Source organism: Parasteatoda tepidariorum, chromosome 8 (genome assembly GCF_043381705.1).
Source record: "Parasteatoda tepidariorum isolate YZ-2023 chromosome 8, CAS_Ptep_4.0, whole genome shotgun sequence".
NCBI lineage: Eukaryota > Metazoa > Arthropoda > Arachnida > Araneae > Theridiidae > Parasteatoda > Parasteatoda tepidariorum.
The window spans coordinates 53,349,771-53,370,283 of record NC_092211.1 but is presented as its reverse complement, the minus strand read 5'-3'; the positions used below and the strand labels follow the sequence as shown (position 1 = coordinate 53,370,283).

Sequence of the window (20,513 nt, the reverse complement as noted above, 5' to 3'; positions counted from 1 at the left end):
TAGGTTACAATAAGATGGGCAATTTATACTGGTCATACCATATTAGAGCCACACGTTCTTTTGGTTAAGATCAAACTAGTATCTTACTACTATATAATATTTAACAAAAGTATTTTAATCGCTTAAGTATTTTTTTTTCATTTCTTTGCACCTAGTATTTCTTTTGAACATCATAACTTTGGAGTATTCTTTTGTGTTCCTTCTGGTATAAAGGACACTTTCATTGGCAGAGATACACTGCTTTTCTTTTGCAAAACACGAAAGTAATTTAATAAATGCTTCGTTCGTTATGATTTTCGTTTTAACTTCTTTTCAGATAACATTTTTGAAATCTGTTTCGCTTATGTATAGCTTATTAAGGGGTCTGTTTAGAAGAAATTTGGGTCCGTTAACGGACCCTTCACAAAATATCTTTTCATGAAAACGGACCCTTCACAAAATATTATAACTTAAAAACGGACCCTTGACAAAATAATTTATCTTTCAATCGGACCCTTGACGAAATAATTTATCTTTCAATCGGACCTTTCACAAATTTGTTTATCTTCATTATTGTTTTGTTAATCGAATAAACCCTTCCCAGGAAGGGGGGGAAAGACAGACAGATGTAAACGAACTAAATTTTGTCTTCGGCGGACGCTTCTTCCTTTATTCGTCCGAAATGAATAGTCTAAGTATAGGCTAAGTACCAAATATTTATATATTGCATCGCTAATTTAGTATAGCATCGATTGCTGTTTATTTTTTAAAATTTAATATTTTTAATTGTAATTTTACAGCGTTGAGCGCAATCTTGCATGTCTTTATGATTAAAAAACTCCTTGAAAAAGTTTTTTTTGCAATAACGGACCCTATTTGCACAAATTCACAAAAGCCGGACCCTGGTTAAAAGAATCTGACTTAACGTCTATTTTATATTCACAAATTACGAGTAATTTTTTCACAATTTTGCAAAAGCGGACCTTTCACAAAATGTCTGGACAGATCCCTGTTATTTAAGCGTGTAAAAGTTGTTGTTGTTTTTTTAATTTTGGGGAAAAATGAATTCTATTTATTAACTTACATTTTAACTTTTTATGTTAAATTTTTTGACATTATATATTTATTCATCATATAAATATCTTTGTTTGAATGTATTTGGTAGGCTTTTCTTCAAACTAAAGATGAAGGTCTCAACCTGCTGAGTGCAACGGTGCAGTACGGAGAACAATTACAAGTGGGATCTTCTCCGGAGGGATGGGAAACAGTTCAAGTAATGCTGCAAAACCTTCAAACAGCTTTTGATAAAGTGTTTGATGATGCTGCCAGCTTAGATAGGTCACTGCAATCTACTCAGTTCGTATGGTCTGAGTTCGAAGAGACTTTACAAAGGCTCCAACTTTGGATAACAAACTGTTCCTCCAACTTTCACGATTCCCCCAAATTGGGAACAAGTCTTGATTCTAAGAAAGGACTACTTCGTACATATAAGGTAAACAATAACTAATGTTAATATGTTGAATAGTAAAAAGAAACTTTCGCTATAAACGTATATGCTTGAAGAAATACACCAAATCTATATATGAAATTTAATTTGCATACTTTATACTTAGCTTTTATTTTATAACCGGTGTTAGATAGCCGACGTTGATTAGCAGGTGTTCAGCTTTGTACCGCTGTGTTTTTTAACACTACCTGGCAAACTAAAGAATATCAGGATCATATATTGTGAGAGTAAAATTTTTAGTGCAATTACCTGAATTCTCCTTTCACAGAGTGCCGAACCATGATTTGTTTACTGCAGGGGATATCTTATGTTCGTGCTGTGGTCGGTGAGAATCAGGAGCATTATCTGAATTGATTTAAATGAATAAAAACAAAAGAGCCAAAACAGAAAAAAAAATTACCTAAATTAACTGTACATTAAATAAAATGATTTGATGGGACATTTGCTTAAAAAATTACTTTAAACTCTTATTTGAGACAGATTTAAGTTTCAAAAATAAGTTGAATAGCAAAAAGAAATTTAATATTATTTTTTAAATTTTTGATGAAAGGGAAGTATGCTTTGAACCTAATTATGCTGAAATGTTCAGCTAACATAAAAAAATTTCGTCCTAAAATAGATAGTGATCTGCATGAAGTACTTAAAGTGTTTTATAACTTGACTTAATAGAGCTGTTCCTTCCAGAGCTGTTTGGACCCCGCTATTCGGTTGTTAAATTAATGTAACGTGTTTAAAAATCATTAAACAAGTATTTACAAATTATAAAACTCGTATTTATGTATTTATCTTAAATTTTACACCATAAAATCTTCAATAAATCGCTGAGAAGGCTAATAATCTTTCTACATTAACTGCTCTAGATCTTTTTATGATATTGCTCCAAAGAATCAGGAAGTATTCATATGTAATATATATGTTACTGTGAATGACCAAAATCGGTGGTTGTTGACTTTCACCGTTGAATGCCAAAAATCACATAGTCGCTTTGGTAAATGTCCGAAATATATACTAGATTTAGTTAAGGGCCACTGCCTGGTATACCTTTGCCTGATATATCCTACGCTGATATTTTTTTAAGGTTCAGTGCCACTGCCCGGTATACATTTGCCCAATACTCCGAATACTGATGTTTCTCCAAATCTATATTCAGCAGAATAAATTTAATTATATCAACGAATAAATTAATATCAATTCGGATATAATAAATATTTCGGGCATTCACCAAAGCGACTATGTGATTGTTGGCATTCAACGGTGAAAGTCGTCTTGATTTCAGTCATTCTGGGTCGGTCATTACATTACACGTAATTTTTTTTCAATACTTTTTCAGCATAATATATTAAAATGTTTGTATTTTCTTGATACCTAAGCAACTTAATTTAATTTCAGGCACTATTGGTTGACATCAACGGACATGAACGAGCGATTGATGATTTGCAAATTTCGAATGATTGTGTTCCTACTGTTGATAAGAACATGGATGATATTATAAACTCATTAGTTTCGAAGCAAAAGGAATTAAAATCCAAAGCAGAAGTAAGTTAAATTATCTTTTCGTTTTCAAACTAATCATTTTCTAAATTTCGGTTGTATTATCAATTCCTAATACATGTATAACTTCTATTCTTTTTTTTCAGAATTTTTTTTATATTATCTGTTCAAAATATGCATCTAATTTCTGTCTACATTATCTTAAATTTTGTTATATTGTCTATTTATCTGCTATTTACTTTTTTTCTAAAGTTTGGCTGTATCATCAATTTATAATGCGCATCTAAATTTTAATTTCTCATGTCTTATAAATTAATACAGCTATTTAATAGCTGTATCTCCTTTTTATATTCCTTAATTAACGAATCCCTTTATTAACTTTATTTTTTTCTTTCTAAAGAGTGATATTATCAATTGACTGTTCGATATTAATTTTATTAATTTACTGTTATTTACTGATCTACTTTGACTTTAGGAAATTTATTGGTCAGTATTATTTTGACTTATTGCTAAAAGCCTTCTCATTATGCTATGTAGATATTTATTCTAGTTTCATGGATGCATCGGTGGAAATTCATGGTACGTTTGCGTTTTAGTGATGAAGAATTGATTACCACATAGATTTTTTTTAAAATTAAATTTATTATCTATAATAATTAAAGTTAAACAAATATGATCATATTATGCAAAAATGAAATAGTAGGTAGCCTCTCTTATGATGGAAATGAAACGATACATTTTTACACATGATTAAATTTTTTATAAATTTAATAACAGTCTGACTGAGGGGTAGAACCCCCAGTTCTAACTCCAAGAATTTTTAATAAACAGTGGTTAACTCGTCCCTAACGGACACTTAGGAGCATGGGAAGTGATACAGAGGTGGAGATTTATCTAAAGATTAAATAGCCAAATACAATGCCACGACCCCACATTATTATTAAATTTTAAATAATTTGGCTACTGTTAAATCACCAAAAAGACCGTGAGAATAAATATAACCCTATAACTGAGACAGTTTTGTGGTTAGAGAAATAAAGTAGCTTAAGAAATAAAGAGTTATAAATAGATTTTGTGTCCGATTTAATCGAGACAGTGAATTAATGAATTTTGTATTTGTATTGAAATAAAGTGTTAACCGTTGCATTGATTGTTAAGAAGGGAATAAAGTATTCATATTAGTATTTTTATAAAATGAAATTATTAGTTTAATTTCTTTTAATAAATAATTGGTAATAAATAATAAATAAATGTAATGTAATAAATAATTAGTTAATAATAAATAGTTGGTTTAATTTAATTAAAATTCAATTAAGAATGATTAAAAAGCATAAATTTAAGAAATACAAGAAATTTCTAAAATTTAGGAACTATGTATGCCTATAATGGCATCATGTCAATGGCTATGTATGCCTATAATGGATGTGATATTTAGAAGAGAGGAATACCAGCTCAGGCACAATCCATGTCATTTAACTTGTTTCAAAATTGTGCAGCAGTTAAAAGATAAAGTTTTCAAAAACTGGACTTGGTGATTGGGCCATGGTTGTGCGATATATGCATGTATGTATATTTATAGCTCATTCTGTATTTTTTAGGAATACATATCATTTTATGAAAACTCTGTTAATGAGCATGATAAATGGAATAAAGGTGTTGCAGAACTGAAAAGCTGGTTAAACTCAACTCAGTCTGCCATAAACACTTGCAGAGACACGAACCTTGACCGTATATCTCTATTAGGTTCAGTAAGAGACATAAAGGTAATTTTTTTCTGTTGCTATTTCTAAGAATTTTATAATCTACTTTATAAATTGTATTTTATTGCATTGAATTTTAAAAAGAAAATACGTTAAAGTTCAACCTGACACAAATATGATTTAAGTTACTATTATATTCCAATGACCATTCAAGTTGTCAAGATTGGCTATAAAGAATAGAAAATGTTGAATAATTATCGGCGTAAAATATTTTTAGTTTTGTAGAGAAATTTTCTTGTTCAAGATTACTTTTTTGGTTTACGAATCTAGAAATGAATTAGTTGTGAAATAATTAGAAAATTATTCCATAGAAATTATTCAACTGCAATGGCAATGTATAAAAGAAACTAGTAAAAATGAAAGATTAAAAGCTATTTAGTTCTGCATGATTTATTTAGTATTGTAATGCCCAAATCTGATTGATGGTCAGGCTGGAAAAAATTAGGAAAAGTTTTACATTTTACCCATAATTAAAAGGCTTGGAGAAAGAAGGTGCTAATAACATTTTAGTCTATTTACGAATATCTAGCTTTAGATAAGGAAGCAACAGCAAAAAGCTGTTAATAAAACTTTTTACATTGCAAACATCTGCACACACGAATGTTATTTCCCATTAACTCTGTGGATAATTTACTAGCAAACAGTCACAAAAACGGATTGCAGAAGGCTTAAATTCTAAAATAGCCTTATCTGTTCACTTTATTAAAATGAAAAGAAATATTCGAAAACTGTAAAAACCTGTAGAATCTACTCTTAAAACGAGAGAAACTGGGTCATGTGATCAAAGAAAGAACATAAGTTTTAATTAAGAACAAAATATAATAATATTCTCAAGAATTGTTATTTTTTCAAAATGTGAGTTTTGCTAAATTAATAAGCACGTTAGTGAAAAGTGTCACATGGTAACTACTACAATCATTATAATTCTTCGTTCTTATAATAATTTTTTAACCATATGTGTAATGCATTTTTAAAAATTAAGTAATGAAAAATTACACTGGGAAGCATTTTTATTTACTTATTTATTTTGCTTTCTGTTGCATTAGATTTTTTAACGGATCTTGGATATTTTCACAATGTTGATTTGAATCTGCAATTTGTTTCTCTTTCTCTCTCCTTCCAAGCAACAGTTATTTTAAATCAGATTTTAGTCCATTTTTTGTCGAAGTGAGCAAGTTTAAAAGTGTTATATGCAACAGGGATTCGCATAACTATAGCAACTAATTTCTAGGGGAGTTACGGCACATCATCAGAATTAAAATAGCATAGAAACCCGTGTCCGTAAATGTCATACTACGTGGCTGGGGCCATTTTCCTACTATGAACTTTTTCTTCGCTTGCTTCATAGCTTGTTGAAAAACTGTTATGGAATAACTTCCATAGCAGTTTTTCGATACATTTATGCAACTATCTGTTATCAGGGGTCTGCCCAGCCCTAATTTACTATCGTTTATCGATTACCTTCACAAATTCAATTTTAGGAAAAATTCAACTTTACGAAAAACGATAGTTTCACAAAATACTTTTTCTTAAAATTTCATTTTTGTATCCCTTAAGAAACGATAAATCCATATTTTTACCATATTTTTGTGTTGATTTTTCTATATAATTTTTAGTTTTTCACAAATTATGTCTAAATTTTCACAAAATAGGTGCTTCTCAGAAAAAACTAGGTAGACACCTGGTTATGTAAAACGTTTTTAAACTTGTACATTTCTATTGAAAATGTCAGTAGTTAATTTAAAATTTGTAATCGCCACATTCGAATTAGGCAAGATCAAATATTTGTACTAATGCAACAAAAAATTTGTTGCCCAGTGTTATTTTAAAGATTCCTGATTATGTCCCAATATTTTATGTGTTAATTTTTTCTCTTCTATTTAGAACATAGTTAACAGTTTTTCAGCCGAGAAGCCAAAACTGGCTAAACTAGCGGAATCTCTGCAAAGCGTTATGGCATCTACGCAACAAGATGGACAAGTGAAACTGTCAAATGAATTGAATAGTCTTCAAGAGTTGTTTAACTCGACCGAACTCTCAGCGAAGTCAACAGCTGAATTCTTGGATGATTTAATGAAGCAATGGTCTGATTATGAAGAACGCGTCGGCGAAGTGAACGCTTGGATGAAAGATATCGAAAATTCCTTGCAGAGTATTTGTTTGAAGGAAAATTTGCCGGATAAGAGAAATCAGTTGGATAAATTGAAAGTACGTGCTTTAAAATGTATCTTAATGTTATTAAATTTTAATTATAAGTTAAATAACTGTCATCCTTTTCATTTATCTTCGGTTCTCGAAATAATTTATTTCACTTTTCAATTAGGAATTTTATTGCAAAAAATAAGTAGTCATCGAACGATTTTTTGTTTAATTTATTTGTGACTGACTAATATTTTATTTGTTTTGTAACTTTAATAAAACTTTTAATAATTATTCATACGCTAAACACTGTAAGCAATTTCTATCACCCGAAATAAATAATCATTAGAGGATTTTATTCAGAAAGCTATCAACTATGTTTTGAATTAGTATCTTAAAAACAAGTGCATAAACTACTGAGATGCACTTGTTTTTGCGGGGGAGAAACATGCATAAAAATGAAGCTATATTTTTTCACTTAGTCAGAATATGTAGTTCAAAACATGTGTTCTATAATCATAAGCACTCGCGAAAAGTTGCAGACAATTACTTTTGAAACAACATTAGATAACGTGTTTAAAGTGGTACAAAATGAGAAAAAAAATCTGATTTTGATTTAAACGCATTTCAGGACTTAAAGTCATTAGTCTATCCACTGTTATCATCTTGCATAAAAACTGCTATAACATTGTAAATAATTGAATTAGCAAAAGTAAAGTATTTTTAGAAAGCAAAGAGTACAGGGATTCTTAATGTATAATAAACTCAATTTCGATAATTTTGTCCGAAATCATGTTTTTTGCACTAGTCAAATACATTATAAAGATTAAGAAGCATCATAATATATATATATATCATAATACAATGTGTGTGCGTGCGTGCGTGCGTGTGTGTGTGTGTGGTCATTATGGAGTGGAACAGATGCAAGGAACACAATGCCTAACATTGTGCATCATTGCTCCTAAAATTTTCAGAAAGATCTCTTTTTGGAAGTTTGGGAAAATAGAAATAGTGTTGCAAGTTTCAATTAATACATTGGTGAACATTAAAAAAATTTACAGCATAACCCGAACAAAATTCTAAAATAGTTTACTTTTCTTCTGACAGAAACATCAAGGTGATATTAGAGAGAAGGAATTAGAAATCGACGCTCTGACTGATAAAATGCAACAACTTCAAAAGGGTCCTAGTAAACGACGCATGAGCAAACTCAACGAATTGGGCATCAGTTATCAGAACCTTGTTTCTAAGGCCAGAGTAAGTTTTTTTTTCACTTTAAAATGTCAAGTTCTGTACATTAAAAGGAACTAAAAGAACTGAAACCATAAATTATTTTTAATACCAGGATACTTATGCTAAATGGAACCAGTACGTCATGGATCACCAGGAATTTTTGAACCAAGTTTCTGAATTTCAGAATACTTTGAGTGACATAAAATGCAAATTAGATAAATGCAAGTCACCCGAAGGAACTTTAGACGATCTTCATGAAAAGTTGAAAATTGTTCAGGTATTTCTATTTTTTATTTTACTCTAACTGTACTTAGTGTACCGTAAATACCTTAAAGTAGCTTTTTTTTATTTCTTTTTAAACATGAAAGTCACATTGAAGGTCTCTATTTATGCTACGATAAACAAAACTGTGAACAGAATTTAATGAATTACTTTTGATTAAGGCGAAACTAAAAGCATCAAAAACCAGTTTGATTGTATAATTAACTTATGAGTTATTTATAAACCAGTTTGATTGTATAATTCACCTATGAGTTATTTATAATTAACCTATGAGTTATTTAAAAAAATGAGCATAACAGGTTTTGATGATTAATCTCGTTTTCTTTCTTTCTTTAAGTTAAAATTACGTCTTAGTTTTTCTCTATTTAGATTAATACCTCTATCGTTATTTTTTTTACTTAATTTTGATAAGGATTATAAAAATATATACAAAGTAGGGAATGGGGAACGTTCTGTGCTTATTTCATGAAAATCTTTTAAAGATATTATGTTTTTATTACTAAAAAATTGGATAAATTTTAATCATGGACTTTCGTTTCTTTAATTTAAAACACTCTATAAGACTCATCACTTCTTGGATTTTTAAGCTGAAGATTCTATTTGGATTACATTTCGTTAAATCTTTTATGGAAAAAAATATAAAAATAAATTCTAAACTGAACCATTTAAAATGTTTGCAAAGATACCCAAAGAAAAAAAATTGCATGTCTTATCAAATTTATGCGTTTTTTATATTTTTTCTCAGTTTTTTAAGTAATTTTGTTAAAAATATTTTTTGTATTATTTTCTTCATTAAGGACAATTTGGTTTTCTTTATAGAAAATAGATTTAAAAAAATAATAGGATTTCAAGCTAGCTTAATTAATTTTATAACACATTTTTTCGATATTTGATATTAATTTTGTTTCAAAAACCATGAGTCTATTAAAAAAATTAATTTAAATGGATATCTACAATCTTATAATAATTTTAAAAAGATGATATTTTTAAAAAAATATTTTAAAATATTTTTAAAAATATTTTAAAAAGATGAATTATATAAAACTATTAAAAAATAAATGTATGCGGACCTCTGAACTTTGGCAATCTGAAAATTAGCAATCACTAAAAGTCATCTCTTGTTGATTTCAGATTATTAAATTTTTTATTTTAATTGATTTATTTATTTTGTTCTATAATTAAAGCATGATTCTAATTGTTTTTCAATAGGATATCTTGTGTGAAAAGGAAGCTTTATCATCCAAATTCCAAAGTATTACTGATAAAGCTCAAGCTGTCTTGTCTTCAACTGCTCCACTTGGTCATTCCTCAATCAATGAAGCCATCCAATCACTCCAAGAAGAGCTTTCCAATTTGTATTTATCATCATCTAGTGTCAAAGTAACACTTGAAGATTGTATACACCAATGGGCTGAATTCCTTCATGCCATTAAACAAGTGTCTAAGTTTACGAGCAATATTGAAGACACTTTAGAAGAGGCCAAGAAGCCTCAATCATCGTTGTCAGAGAAAAAGTGCCAATTAGATAAAGTAAAGGTAAAAAAAAAGCCTATAAAATTATAAATAATATGTATTTGGAATGGCTTGTTTTTAGTACCGCATTATGTTGCACAAATTATAATCACTTTATACGAACATTGTCATTTGGTTCTAAGTTATATTATTAAATTTATAAGTTTATAAATTTATCGTTTGTTGTGAAATAAGAATTTTCTTTTCGCAAAATTTCAAATTTTTTAACATTTATCTTAAACAGATGGTGCTTCTGAAATACCATTAAAAAACATTTATAAATAAGTACCAATTGCAGCAGCTTCGTCGTTTGAAAGCAAAATTATCAATGTTCTAGTTTCCTTAACAGAATGCAGCAAATCATTTTTTTTTTATCTGCTACCATTTTTTAAAATTACTTTTTCACGTCATCGACCATTTCGGAAATGTGTCATTGGTATAAACCTAGGTTAGCTTAGGGACTGAAACTACAGACTTATTCTATCACCATTTAATACCTATTAATATTTAACAATAATATTTTTTCTGGATATTCCTTGTCTATGATAATCACTTCTGTGATAAATTAAAAATCAGTCATTGCACATTAAGTCAAGTTTTATCGATAAATATTTCCCAACAACATCTAGAAAAATGTCACTGGTATAGTGAATTACGAATACTCTAAATAATGTAAATGAATTTTCATAAAAATCCTTTAATAGGCTGTAAGACATGAAAGCCTGGGATTATGAGGCACACTATGCACAATAACAACACACTCAACTCACGCTTAATTTAGTTATAATATAAACTTAACCTGCAATAAACGATATTCGTACCAATACTCCATCACTATTACAATCGCTCCTATGAAGAATTGCCCCAACATCAAAACAAATGTTGTTGGCGTGTTGTCACTTCATGTAATTATATTAACTTCTTTAGTCTCTTTCATTTACTAATTCTTTACTTTCATTTATTCATTTACTTTCTTACTTACTTGCATTTTCTTACTTGTAAATGGTGTAATTTCTTATTAGATATCTTTTTTTTTTTTAATTTAAGAGGTTTTCCTTCTTCTGACCGAACTCACCTGTCGAAGGGATGTAGATGGAAAGAGAAAATTCTGAATATTCTTTTATTCTCTTTTTTAAATTTCATTTTCAAAAATGAACTGATGGTGGATGTTTACTTCATTCAGCAGTATCTTTCAAATCCTGTAAAATGCAAGGCCTTTAGTCAAACAGAATTTGAGATATAAAAGCGTACTGTATTTTAGATTCTCCATTCATTTTTTCTTGCAAATTATACCAGCACAGAACTGCAATCAGCAATTTTTTTAAAAAAGTTGTTAAAATGTAAATAGTTGTCCGTTTTTTGCTTTAAAATATTTTTTAGGATTACCGGTATCGGTGTTCATCAATTTAAACTGTAATAAAACTAAATTTTTAAAATTCTAAAAAGTGTAGTTTCAAATTACTAAACTTTATTGCTTTAATGTTTTAAGCGAAAATCCATAAAAGTTCAAAAAAACTGTCAAGATCTATTTCTCCTAATCTAATAAACAAATCCTTTATTTTCCGTTATTTTAAGGTATTGTGCTGCTGAACAATACCATATCAACAAAAGGTCACAAGTTGGTTAAGAACAAAACAAAAGTCTGTAAAATGCAAATAAAAAACTAAACCTAAAACCCTAGATAAAGATGGAAAAGGTCTCTTAAAATTTAAAAAAAAAATTTAAGGATACATTGTTCTTGGAATTTTATTTTAAAATGTTTCCTATTGAAAAAAGATCAAAATCCTTAGTTTAGAAACTTTAATTGTAATTAAATAACCTGCATACTTTGTTTATTCTGCGTTAACTACTATGCTATGCCATTTCATCAACAATGACATATACTAAAAGATAATATGTTAATATTCCTTTACAGTCCCTGCAGCATAAAATACAGCAAGAAAAAATGGAAGTGGACAGTCTGAATAGAAAAACAGAAGAAATAATTGACAGAGGCCCTCAATGTGTGTATACTTCCCAAGCGATGGACGTCATTCATAAATTCCACGCTTTATCAGAAACATGCAATGTAAGTTGTTTGATTTATTGTATGCGTTTTCGATGCCAATCGCTGTTGCACAATGTTACTTTTTGCTCAATCAAATATTCATTTAGGCACAGATACTTCAAAATGATCAGAATTACAAGCAGCATCTGGCATTTAGGAATAACTGTGATGGTTTGATTTCCTGGATGAGACACATAAGAGAAAAAATTCCTCCGGTTACTCGATCTTTAAGCGACAGGTTAAATTTAGAATCCAGTGCTTCTGTTTTAGAGGTATGTATTTCCCAAGCCATGTAGTTATAAAAATTCTTTCTTCAGTTTATTTTGGCAGTGTTTTCAAACGTATCCGTAATTGGCAGCATTGGAGGAAAAAAAAATTTTTATTAAAAACTTACTCTGTAAGAAATTCCGCAAAATTTTGAGGTAAATATTTAATTTTATTTTATAACCCTCGTTGAACAATCTATCCAATTTAGGGTTTACGACTACTACTGTTCAACTGAGTAGCCTTGTAGTTTTAAGAACTACTAGTTTTAAGAACTTGAAGACAATAGAACTCCTGGTTCAAATATTGGGAGAAATTTGCCTTCTTGGAAGACGTTTTGATGGAACTAACCCACATTTGCCTTTCACGGAGATGAAAGCTCCGGAAAACTCCAACTGTTAGCCTGATGGCAAGGGGACTCTAATCCATGATCCGTCTACCTCTGAAAATATTTTACGTCAGCACTCTGGTTGATGCGAGCCGGGGGCGGAATTTGTTGAAGACCGGTCTAAGACCGGTAGCCACCATGGCTGATGAGGTTAATATTGTAAAATATATTCAATCCAATATATAGAGGAAAAGTAATCTAGATTACTAATAGTAAAGGTAGATTTTTTATATCCTCTATGGCATGACAACTATTTTATCAATTCCTATTATCGGATTTAAAAGTAATTCATGCCGTATGATGCAGTAATAAAAGAAATAGCCATTAGTTCATCGCCTAGCCTATATAGTGGTCCGAACAGTAAGATTATTAGTTTGCATGAGATTGCAATAGTGGTCCTATTTGCGAGATTATTGAAACGTCTGAGGTTTCAAAGCGGTTGTTTTCTTCAACTACGTCATTATTTAAGCTGTAGTTGAGTACTAGAAATAACTGTATTTTAAGAGCTTCCGACGATAAATTTTTGGTGTCTTAAAGGCTGTTTTATTCATCTCTAATCAAAACGAACCCCTGTGTTCGTTACAACGCAATCATACTCAAATATGAAAGGGATATACCACCACAATTAAAAAAGCTAAAATAATTGCATTATTTTTTTCTTACTTCTTACCTTTCCTGGTGACTAAACGTTATTAGAAAAAGCAAAACACGTTTTTAGAAATTCACGCAATCCAAAATAAAGAATTACGAAAATCAATACCATTCAGCAATGAAAATGATGCTATTGCTCAAACGCTAACCAAAATTATCCATAATCAAACGTTTTTTCTCTATTAATTTTGCCTAAACGGGACTAATTTTTTTAAAATTTTAATGGGATACCTGCAAGTGACGTAGTGTGGGTATCTCGATCCTGATTGGTTGTGAAAACGTAGCATTTGTTTATGTTAGCAACTGTTCTTTGCATATTATTTTGAGTAAACCAAGCCTGTCAAGTGTCAATTCTCCTAAATGACACATTCTAAATTCTTTCACACGGATTCTTTCTCATATATTTCAATTCTTTCACTATATATTTACACAGAGACTTAACACAAAGACAGGCACGAAATCAAGTGAAACTAATTATGCATCGAAGTTGCCAGGTATACAAAACAAAAATATATCACTGTCACAAAAAATACGTAAACAAATAATAAGTAGAGGAAGTAGACGAGAGAGAATTATATTTCATCTAATTTGAAGTGCGATACGGTTCTGTATTGAAGTAACTTATCCTAAATTAAGATTCAAACTGACTTCATACGTCACATGTGTCGGTATGGGAGGTCTTCTTCTTGAAGCTAGATAGTTTTGAAGTTCAAAACTATCTAAAACAATGCGTCTATTTGGTTTACAAAAACGCTTTTGAAATGTTTTTATATGAACATAAAAAGTAAAAAGCCAACGATAATTGGGAAACAGCACCAAATCAGTAGTTCAAAATTTGAACTACTGATTCGGTGCTGTTTCCCCACATTGATTTTGATATCCATTTGTATCGTGAATTTTGTTTTAGAATTTTAATATTAAAATAAAAAGAAATGATTTATTAACATTTCGTGTTTTTGTAGGAGCTTCTTGCAAAGAAATCACAGGGACAAATAAAAGTGGATTCTGTAGTACAGAGTGGCGAAATAGCTGCAAATGGAAGTTCTGAAAGTGGAAAGAAAGTGATTACATCTGATATAAATAATTTGAAATCGGATTTTCAGAACCTGTTCGTTGAAATTACCGATCTTAAAGAAGAACTAGGTATGCCTTAGCTTTTGTTATTTTTGAGCCTATTATTCCTGATGTTCAGCAACTTAGAAAAAGAAATATAAATAGCAGACCTTTTAATAAAAAATTGTTTTTCACTTTAGATAACATTTGTATACAACTACGAGAGTTTAAAGAAGAATATGAAAAGGTTGGAGAATGGCTGCAAGTGATGGAATCTGACGTCAAAACTCAAAAAACTATGTTGAAATCTACACTAGATGAAAAACAAGCGATGTTCAAATATTGCAAGGTGTTATATTATTTGATATCTCAAGTTTGCTTTGTGCTTACAGATAAATCATACGAATAACTTAATTTATCAGAATTTATCAGAATAATTTATATCAGAATAATTTATCAGAATGTAACATATATTTTCTCCCGTACATATCTTTTACAATTGAATCTAAAGAAGTAATGCAATATCCTTCCTAGTTTCACGTAATTCATACTATGAAAAAACTATCATCTGGTAAATTTTTTAGTTATCAATATTGCAAGGTATTATATTATTTGACATCTCAGGTTTGCTTTGTGATCCTAGATAAATCATACGAATAACTTCATTTATCAGAATTTCCCAGAATAATTTATATCAGAATAATTAACCAGAATGCAACATATATTTTCTCCCGTACAATAGAATTACAATACGTGCAATACTCTTACAATAGAATCTAAAGAACTAATGCAATATCCTTTCTAGTTTCACGTAATTTATACTATGAAAAAACTATCATCAGGTAATTTTTTTAATAATCCTGAATCTGCCAATATATGCGTGAACATTGTGTAACCAGTGTGAAAGGAGTTAACTTGTGTTGTCAGAAATAATCTAAATCTACAAAAAAAGTAATAATAATAAAGAAAATAAATAAATAAACACTTTCAATCTTTTTTCTTGAGCAGATTTATGATTAATATGGGTTTCACATATGCTCTAGTGACCTTTCTTTTTCTTTTTTTGTCTCTTTTTACTTCTACTTTTTTTTTCAGTGTCTGTTATAGTTTCTTATTGTTTCTTTATAGTTTCTTGCTCCTATTACCTTGAATAGCTTTAATTCCTTTTTTTAATCATACGTTTAGTGCACCTTAGCCACAACTGGAAAGACATTAAATTACACTTTCAATCAATCTATTATTATATTTTTTTGTACATTAAAAAATTTATTTACCCACCTTACTAACTTTGACATTTATAGCTTTAAGCACAACGTTAACTTAAAATTTGTTATTTCATTTCCTTGTCTATCTATTGCAGTTATAGTTTTTAATACCAGTTATTTATAATTATAGTATATTTGCGAAACCTAAATGCAAGCATTACTAATCTCATTTCTCAAAAAAGATCTAATATTGTGTTTGTTTCATCGAACACGTGTTCATTTTATATTTAACACAATTTATTTTTAAAATAAACTACTGGTATGTAAATAAACTACATAGATTGTGAATTATTTGACTTCGAAGAACTAATATTTTATATTTAACACGTTGAGCGCCGCGTCAGCAATCGGTGGCTGACACTGGACTTTCCATTTAGGCCGCGTCAGCCACCGGTGGCTGACACTGAAATTACATTTAGGCTGCGTCAACCACCGGTAGCTGACACTGATATTGCATTTAGGCTGCGTCTGCCACAGCTTGCTGACACTGACCTTTCACATAGGCAGCGAAAAACAGCTGGCTGACAGCGTATAACATGATATAGAACTATAAAATTTACACTCTTTTATGGAATTGCAGAAAATTTATTACAAATCTACTTAATTATTGGGATTCTTGGTTTAAAAAATTCAATTTAGTAGATTGTAGTAGATCTACCACTATTTCTACATAATTCGTAGGCTTATATAATTCATCACTTTTGTCAGATATGTCTAAACCGTCTAAAAAAGATATAAACCGTCTAAAAAAATAGCAAAATCAGTCTAATAGTTGCAAATTTAGTTTGTTGTTAATTTTCCGTGGCCAGATGGGCAAGCCATGTAAAATTAGCATGGCGCTCAACGTGTTGCAAAAATCTCATCTATCGTACCAACATTTGAAATTCGTTTCTAAAAATATGTTACTTATATCATACACATAATTACTTAATCAAAGTGTTTGACTTTATTCTTTTTCATATCAGGGTATAGTTGATGAGTTGGAAAAAGGTAGAGAATCGGTGGAAAAACTGAGTACTTTAGCTCAAGGTCTTCTCACTTCGCACTTGGATACTTACATGAGAAACCAACTAACAATCATCAATTCTCGTTTTCAAGTCATTAGAAATCTTGCAAAGGTATTAAAGGGTTTTTATATTTTCAGTTCCTTAACCTCCTTTACATGGTGTTAGATCAATGGACAACTAGTCAAATTATAATTTTGCGACGTAGCTGAAATAACTGTTAACCGAGCTTAAAGTCAAAACGTAAATATTTCCCTCATGGGGTTTTATATCTTTGCTCTGAATATAATTAAAAATCCGGTTCTCCGAAGTAGTTTTTCCTTTTTCAAATATACACAAGCAGAGTTTGTTAAGTAATAGAACCGATTGAACCGCTAGGACAGATAGTCTGGTCGGTAGGGCGCTGGACCCAAGTGCGAGAGTTCGTGGGTTCGAACCCCGCCGACCGAAGACTCCCCGTGTAGTAAAGTGACTGATGCACGTTAAATCTGTCGAGTCGCAAAAGTCATCCGTGTTCCCATAACAAATCAATACCTCTGGGGGTACTGGATTGGAGATCCATCGTTCTCTGATTCAGGTCAAAAATACGATCTGTGGATGAACGAATGGATGTAAGAATGGATCCGCCCTATAAACGGGTGTGACGTATGGTGTGGCAGAAGTCGAATTCATTAACTAACAAAGGTACGTTTTTATAGTACCGAACCAGTCATTCGCGTTATAAATCTGTTAATTTGTTCTTGTCATATTATTTTTTGACTACCAGAGAAAAGTTAGCTTTACCTACTTGGAAATAGGCTAGTTGAAAAGTAAAACACTGTGAAATGTGTCAGAACTGACGGTTGAAGAATTAAATAAATGAATAAAAATTTGCTTTACTTTTAAAATGCCTTTCTTCAGTATTAAAAAAATATTCCCTCTGTACATAACTATTTTCCTTTCTTATAACCGTCGTTGAACAGCGGACACAATTTTGGGTTTACTACTACTTATCAAAGCTTAACCATCAGGGGGCATCAGGGGATTTACTACTACTAATGTTCAACTCCGTAGCCTTGTAATTTCGAACCCAATACAGAAGATAAGGGAGCTCCTGGATCAAATATTGAGAGAAATTTACTTTCGTGGAGGACTTTTTTGACGGGACTTGCCCTCATTTGCGTTACATGGAGGGGCAAACCACGAGAACCTCCCACGGTTAGCCTGACGTCAAGGTGATTCTAACCCATGATATGTCTATCACTGAGGATATTTCACGTCAGCACTGTAGTCGTTGCAAGTCGGATGCGGAAGTCGTATCGACCAGCCATCATTAGTTCGAACCCGGTTCACCTCATTGGAAGGCGAACGCTCTATCCCCTGAGCCATCGTGTCTCAAAGTGTGCTTAACTATTGATAACTACTGTTGAAAGTTGTTACAAACAGTATATATTTTCATTTTAGGATGTGAATGATAAAGCGTACAATAATTACGAACTGCACAGAACTTACAAGGAAAAATTTGATGAAGCTATCAACTGGATTGAAACCTATGACACTAAAATAAAACGAATTGCTCTGGGAGAAGGATCGAAAGCAGATCTCGAGAAGAAACTTAATGAAATCCAAGTTAGTAGCGTTTTCTTTCTTTAATACAGTGATCAGTATTTATTTTTTTATAAACTTTAAATATCACTTACGAGTTTTTTTTTCTTCCAACTTTTGCTTCATAGGCAATGAGTAGAAGGCAAGATGACGGTTTGTCTTTAGTTCAAAGTACTATTGTTGCCTCAGAGAAAGTGTCACGATCTTCAAATCAGCCTGGAAAAGATATAATTGCTGGAGAAATTCACGAGTTACAGTCACGGTGGGACAGACTGCTACTGAGTATCTCTGAAGCAAAGGTGAGAGTTATTATCATCACTTTTGAGACCCTAAATTCCTGAGTTAAAATCCCAATATTCTTGATTTTTTTTTGTCGTCTCTGAAACTTTTAACAATGGGAGGCCTGCAAGTTACGTAGTGTGGGTATCTCAATCCTGATTGGTTGTTGAAACGTGGCTTTGTTTGCGTTAACAGCTGTTCTTTCCATTCTATTTCGAGTAAGTCAAGCTCATCAAGTACCAATTCCCTTAACTAACACAGTCAAAACACAGTTTGACACAGAGTTTAACACAGTTTCTTACACAAAGATTCTTTCACCAAGATTCAATTCTTTGTCTATATACTTCATACTTAGCACAAAGACAGGCATGAAGCCATTTGGAACATAAACTATTAGGTGGACCGGAAAGTAATGTCGTTTCGGTGCATTTGATATTTGTTATGAAGATTTTAATTTTAATCAATAACGTATTCACCCTCGTTAGCAACAACCTTTCAATGTCGGATCGAAAATGAATCGAAATGGATCGGAAAAAATTAATTGGTTTTTAAGACTAACGAATTATCGAATATTTAATGTACCGAAACGACATTACTTTCTGGTCCCCCTAATAGTTATGCATTGCCAGGTACACAAAGCAAAAATATATCACGGTTACAATAAAATACGTAAACAAATAATAAATCTAAGCTAAGTAAAAGACTAGAAAGAATTCTATTTCATCAAATTTAACGTGCGTACAGTATTGCATTTAATTAACGTGACGTTAATTAACATTCTAACTTCTGTGGAGACACTTAGCTCAACTTTAACACACAATTTTGATTATAAATGATCATAGATCACATGCGTGGGTATCAATGATTTTCTTCTTGAAGTGCAAGTGACCAATCGTAACTGTCTTTTTTAGAATGCGTGTAGATAGTTCAAAACGCATCATCATCGAAAAATTACCCATTTTATAATTTTTATGCATAACATTAACTCTTTGCCACAGATGGGACACTGGTCTTTCTTTCATATACTTTTTTCTGGCTCTCTAATCAAAATATATTTTGGTATTTTTAACTATAAAAAACACTCTAAAGGTTACCAAAAAATCTGTCAGATTATCGGAATTATATTTGTACTAAAATAAAAAAAATCCAAAAATAAAAAAAAGTAGTTGGCATTGTTTTTTCCTTCATAATCAAATATTTATCAATAATTTTGTTAAGTTAAAGAAATTTCAATGATGAATATAATGATGTTTCTTTTAGATCTAAATTAGATCTGGAATTATTAATGTTAGATGATCACTTACATTCCATAAAATCTAAACCATATTGTTTCATCTTTCATTAAACTGTTAAGGGATTTGATCAAACGCGTTATTTTCTTTGGGGAAATCACCCCTTCGAGTCTTAGCATCTTATGTGAATTGATCATCTACCCTAGGGATTTGTTCATCTCCCTGAGACATTTAGGTATTTGATGAAATCTCCATTTTTATCATCTCCCTGTGACAGGTATAATAAATTTTAAATTTTATTCATTGACGGTATCATACATAATAGGGGTCTTAAATAAATAGGTAATTATGACGAAATAGTAACTTTATCGAAATCTACCAATTCACCAATGATGAACATGGAATGAAAAACATCAATTCAGTTTGATTGCCTGATTACCACTTTTTCTCTGTTTCTTCCATAGAGCAAAAGGTTTTGCTGTTTACAATCCTGTCTTCCTCTGTTCGGATTGGTTACATTTCGTTGGCATTTGTTTTTTATTGGTTTAAATTGTAATTTTAGTTCCTCCCTCGAAAGATTCTTGACAAAGATTTTAAAAGGAACACCCTACGTTGTTTATAGACTAAAACAAAACAATCAGTGTTTCAGTCTGACTTCGATGCATCTAGAATCAAAACACAAAAGTTTCAAAATCATTTTAGGATGGAAAAAAAGTTGAGGTAGTTAAAAGTTTCAAAATCATAATCACTTTCAAAATAATTAAATCCCATTATCCACATAAAAGAGGCATGCAGCAAGCACCGCACCATAGCTTGATCTGTCTAAGTTAAGTATTTTTAAAA

At 30.7% G+C, this 20,513-nt stretch overlaps 1 protein-coding gene across 1 annotated transcript in view; it reads left to right on the top strand.

Annotated features, from left to right (window-relative positions):
- The window catches only part of LOC107446265 (Muscle-specific protein 300 kDa), a 306,020-nt gene that overhangs the window by 184,175 nt on the left and 101,332 nt on the right, over positions 1–20,513 (top strand). Inside the window, exons 62-75 of the mRNA XM_071184003.1 lie at positions 1,145–1,471; positions 2,876–3,022; positions 4,576–4,740; positions 6,622–6,945; positions 7,984–8,133; positions 8,222–8,386; positions 9,601–9,927; positions 11,819–11,971; positions 12,058–12,222; positions 14,216–14,396; positions 14,507–14,655; positions 16,537–16,689; positions 18,019–18,183; positions 18,288–18,458. Coding sequence (XP_071040104.1) covers positions 1,145–1,471; positions 2,876–3,022; positions 4,576–4,740; positions 6,622–6,945; positions 7,984–8,133; positions 8,222–8,386; positions 9,601–9,927; positions 11,819–11,971; positions 12,058–12,222; positions 14,216–14,396; positions 14,507–14,655; positions 16,537–16,689; positions 18,019–18,183; positions 18,288–18,458 — 2,742 coding nt within the window. The remainder of the gene's footprint in view (positions 1–1,144; positions 1,472–2,875; positions 3,023–4,575; positions 4,741–6,621; positions 6,946–7,983; positions 8,134–8,221; positions 8,387–9,600; positions 9,928–11,818; positions 11,972–12,057; positions 12,223–14,215; positions 14,397–14,506; positions 14,656–16,536; positions 16,690–18,018; positions 18,184–18,287; positions 18,459–20,513) is intronic.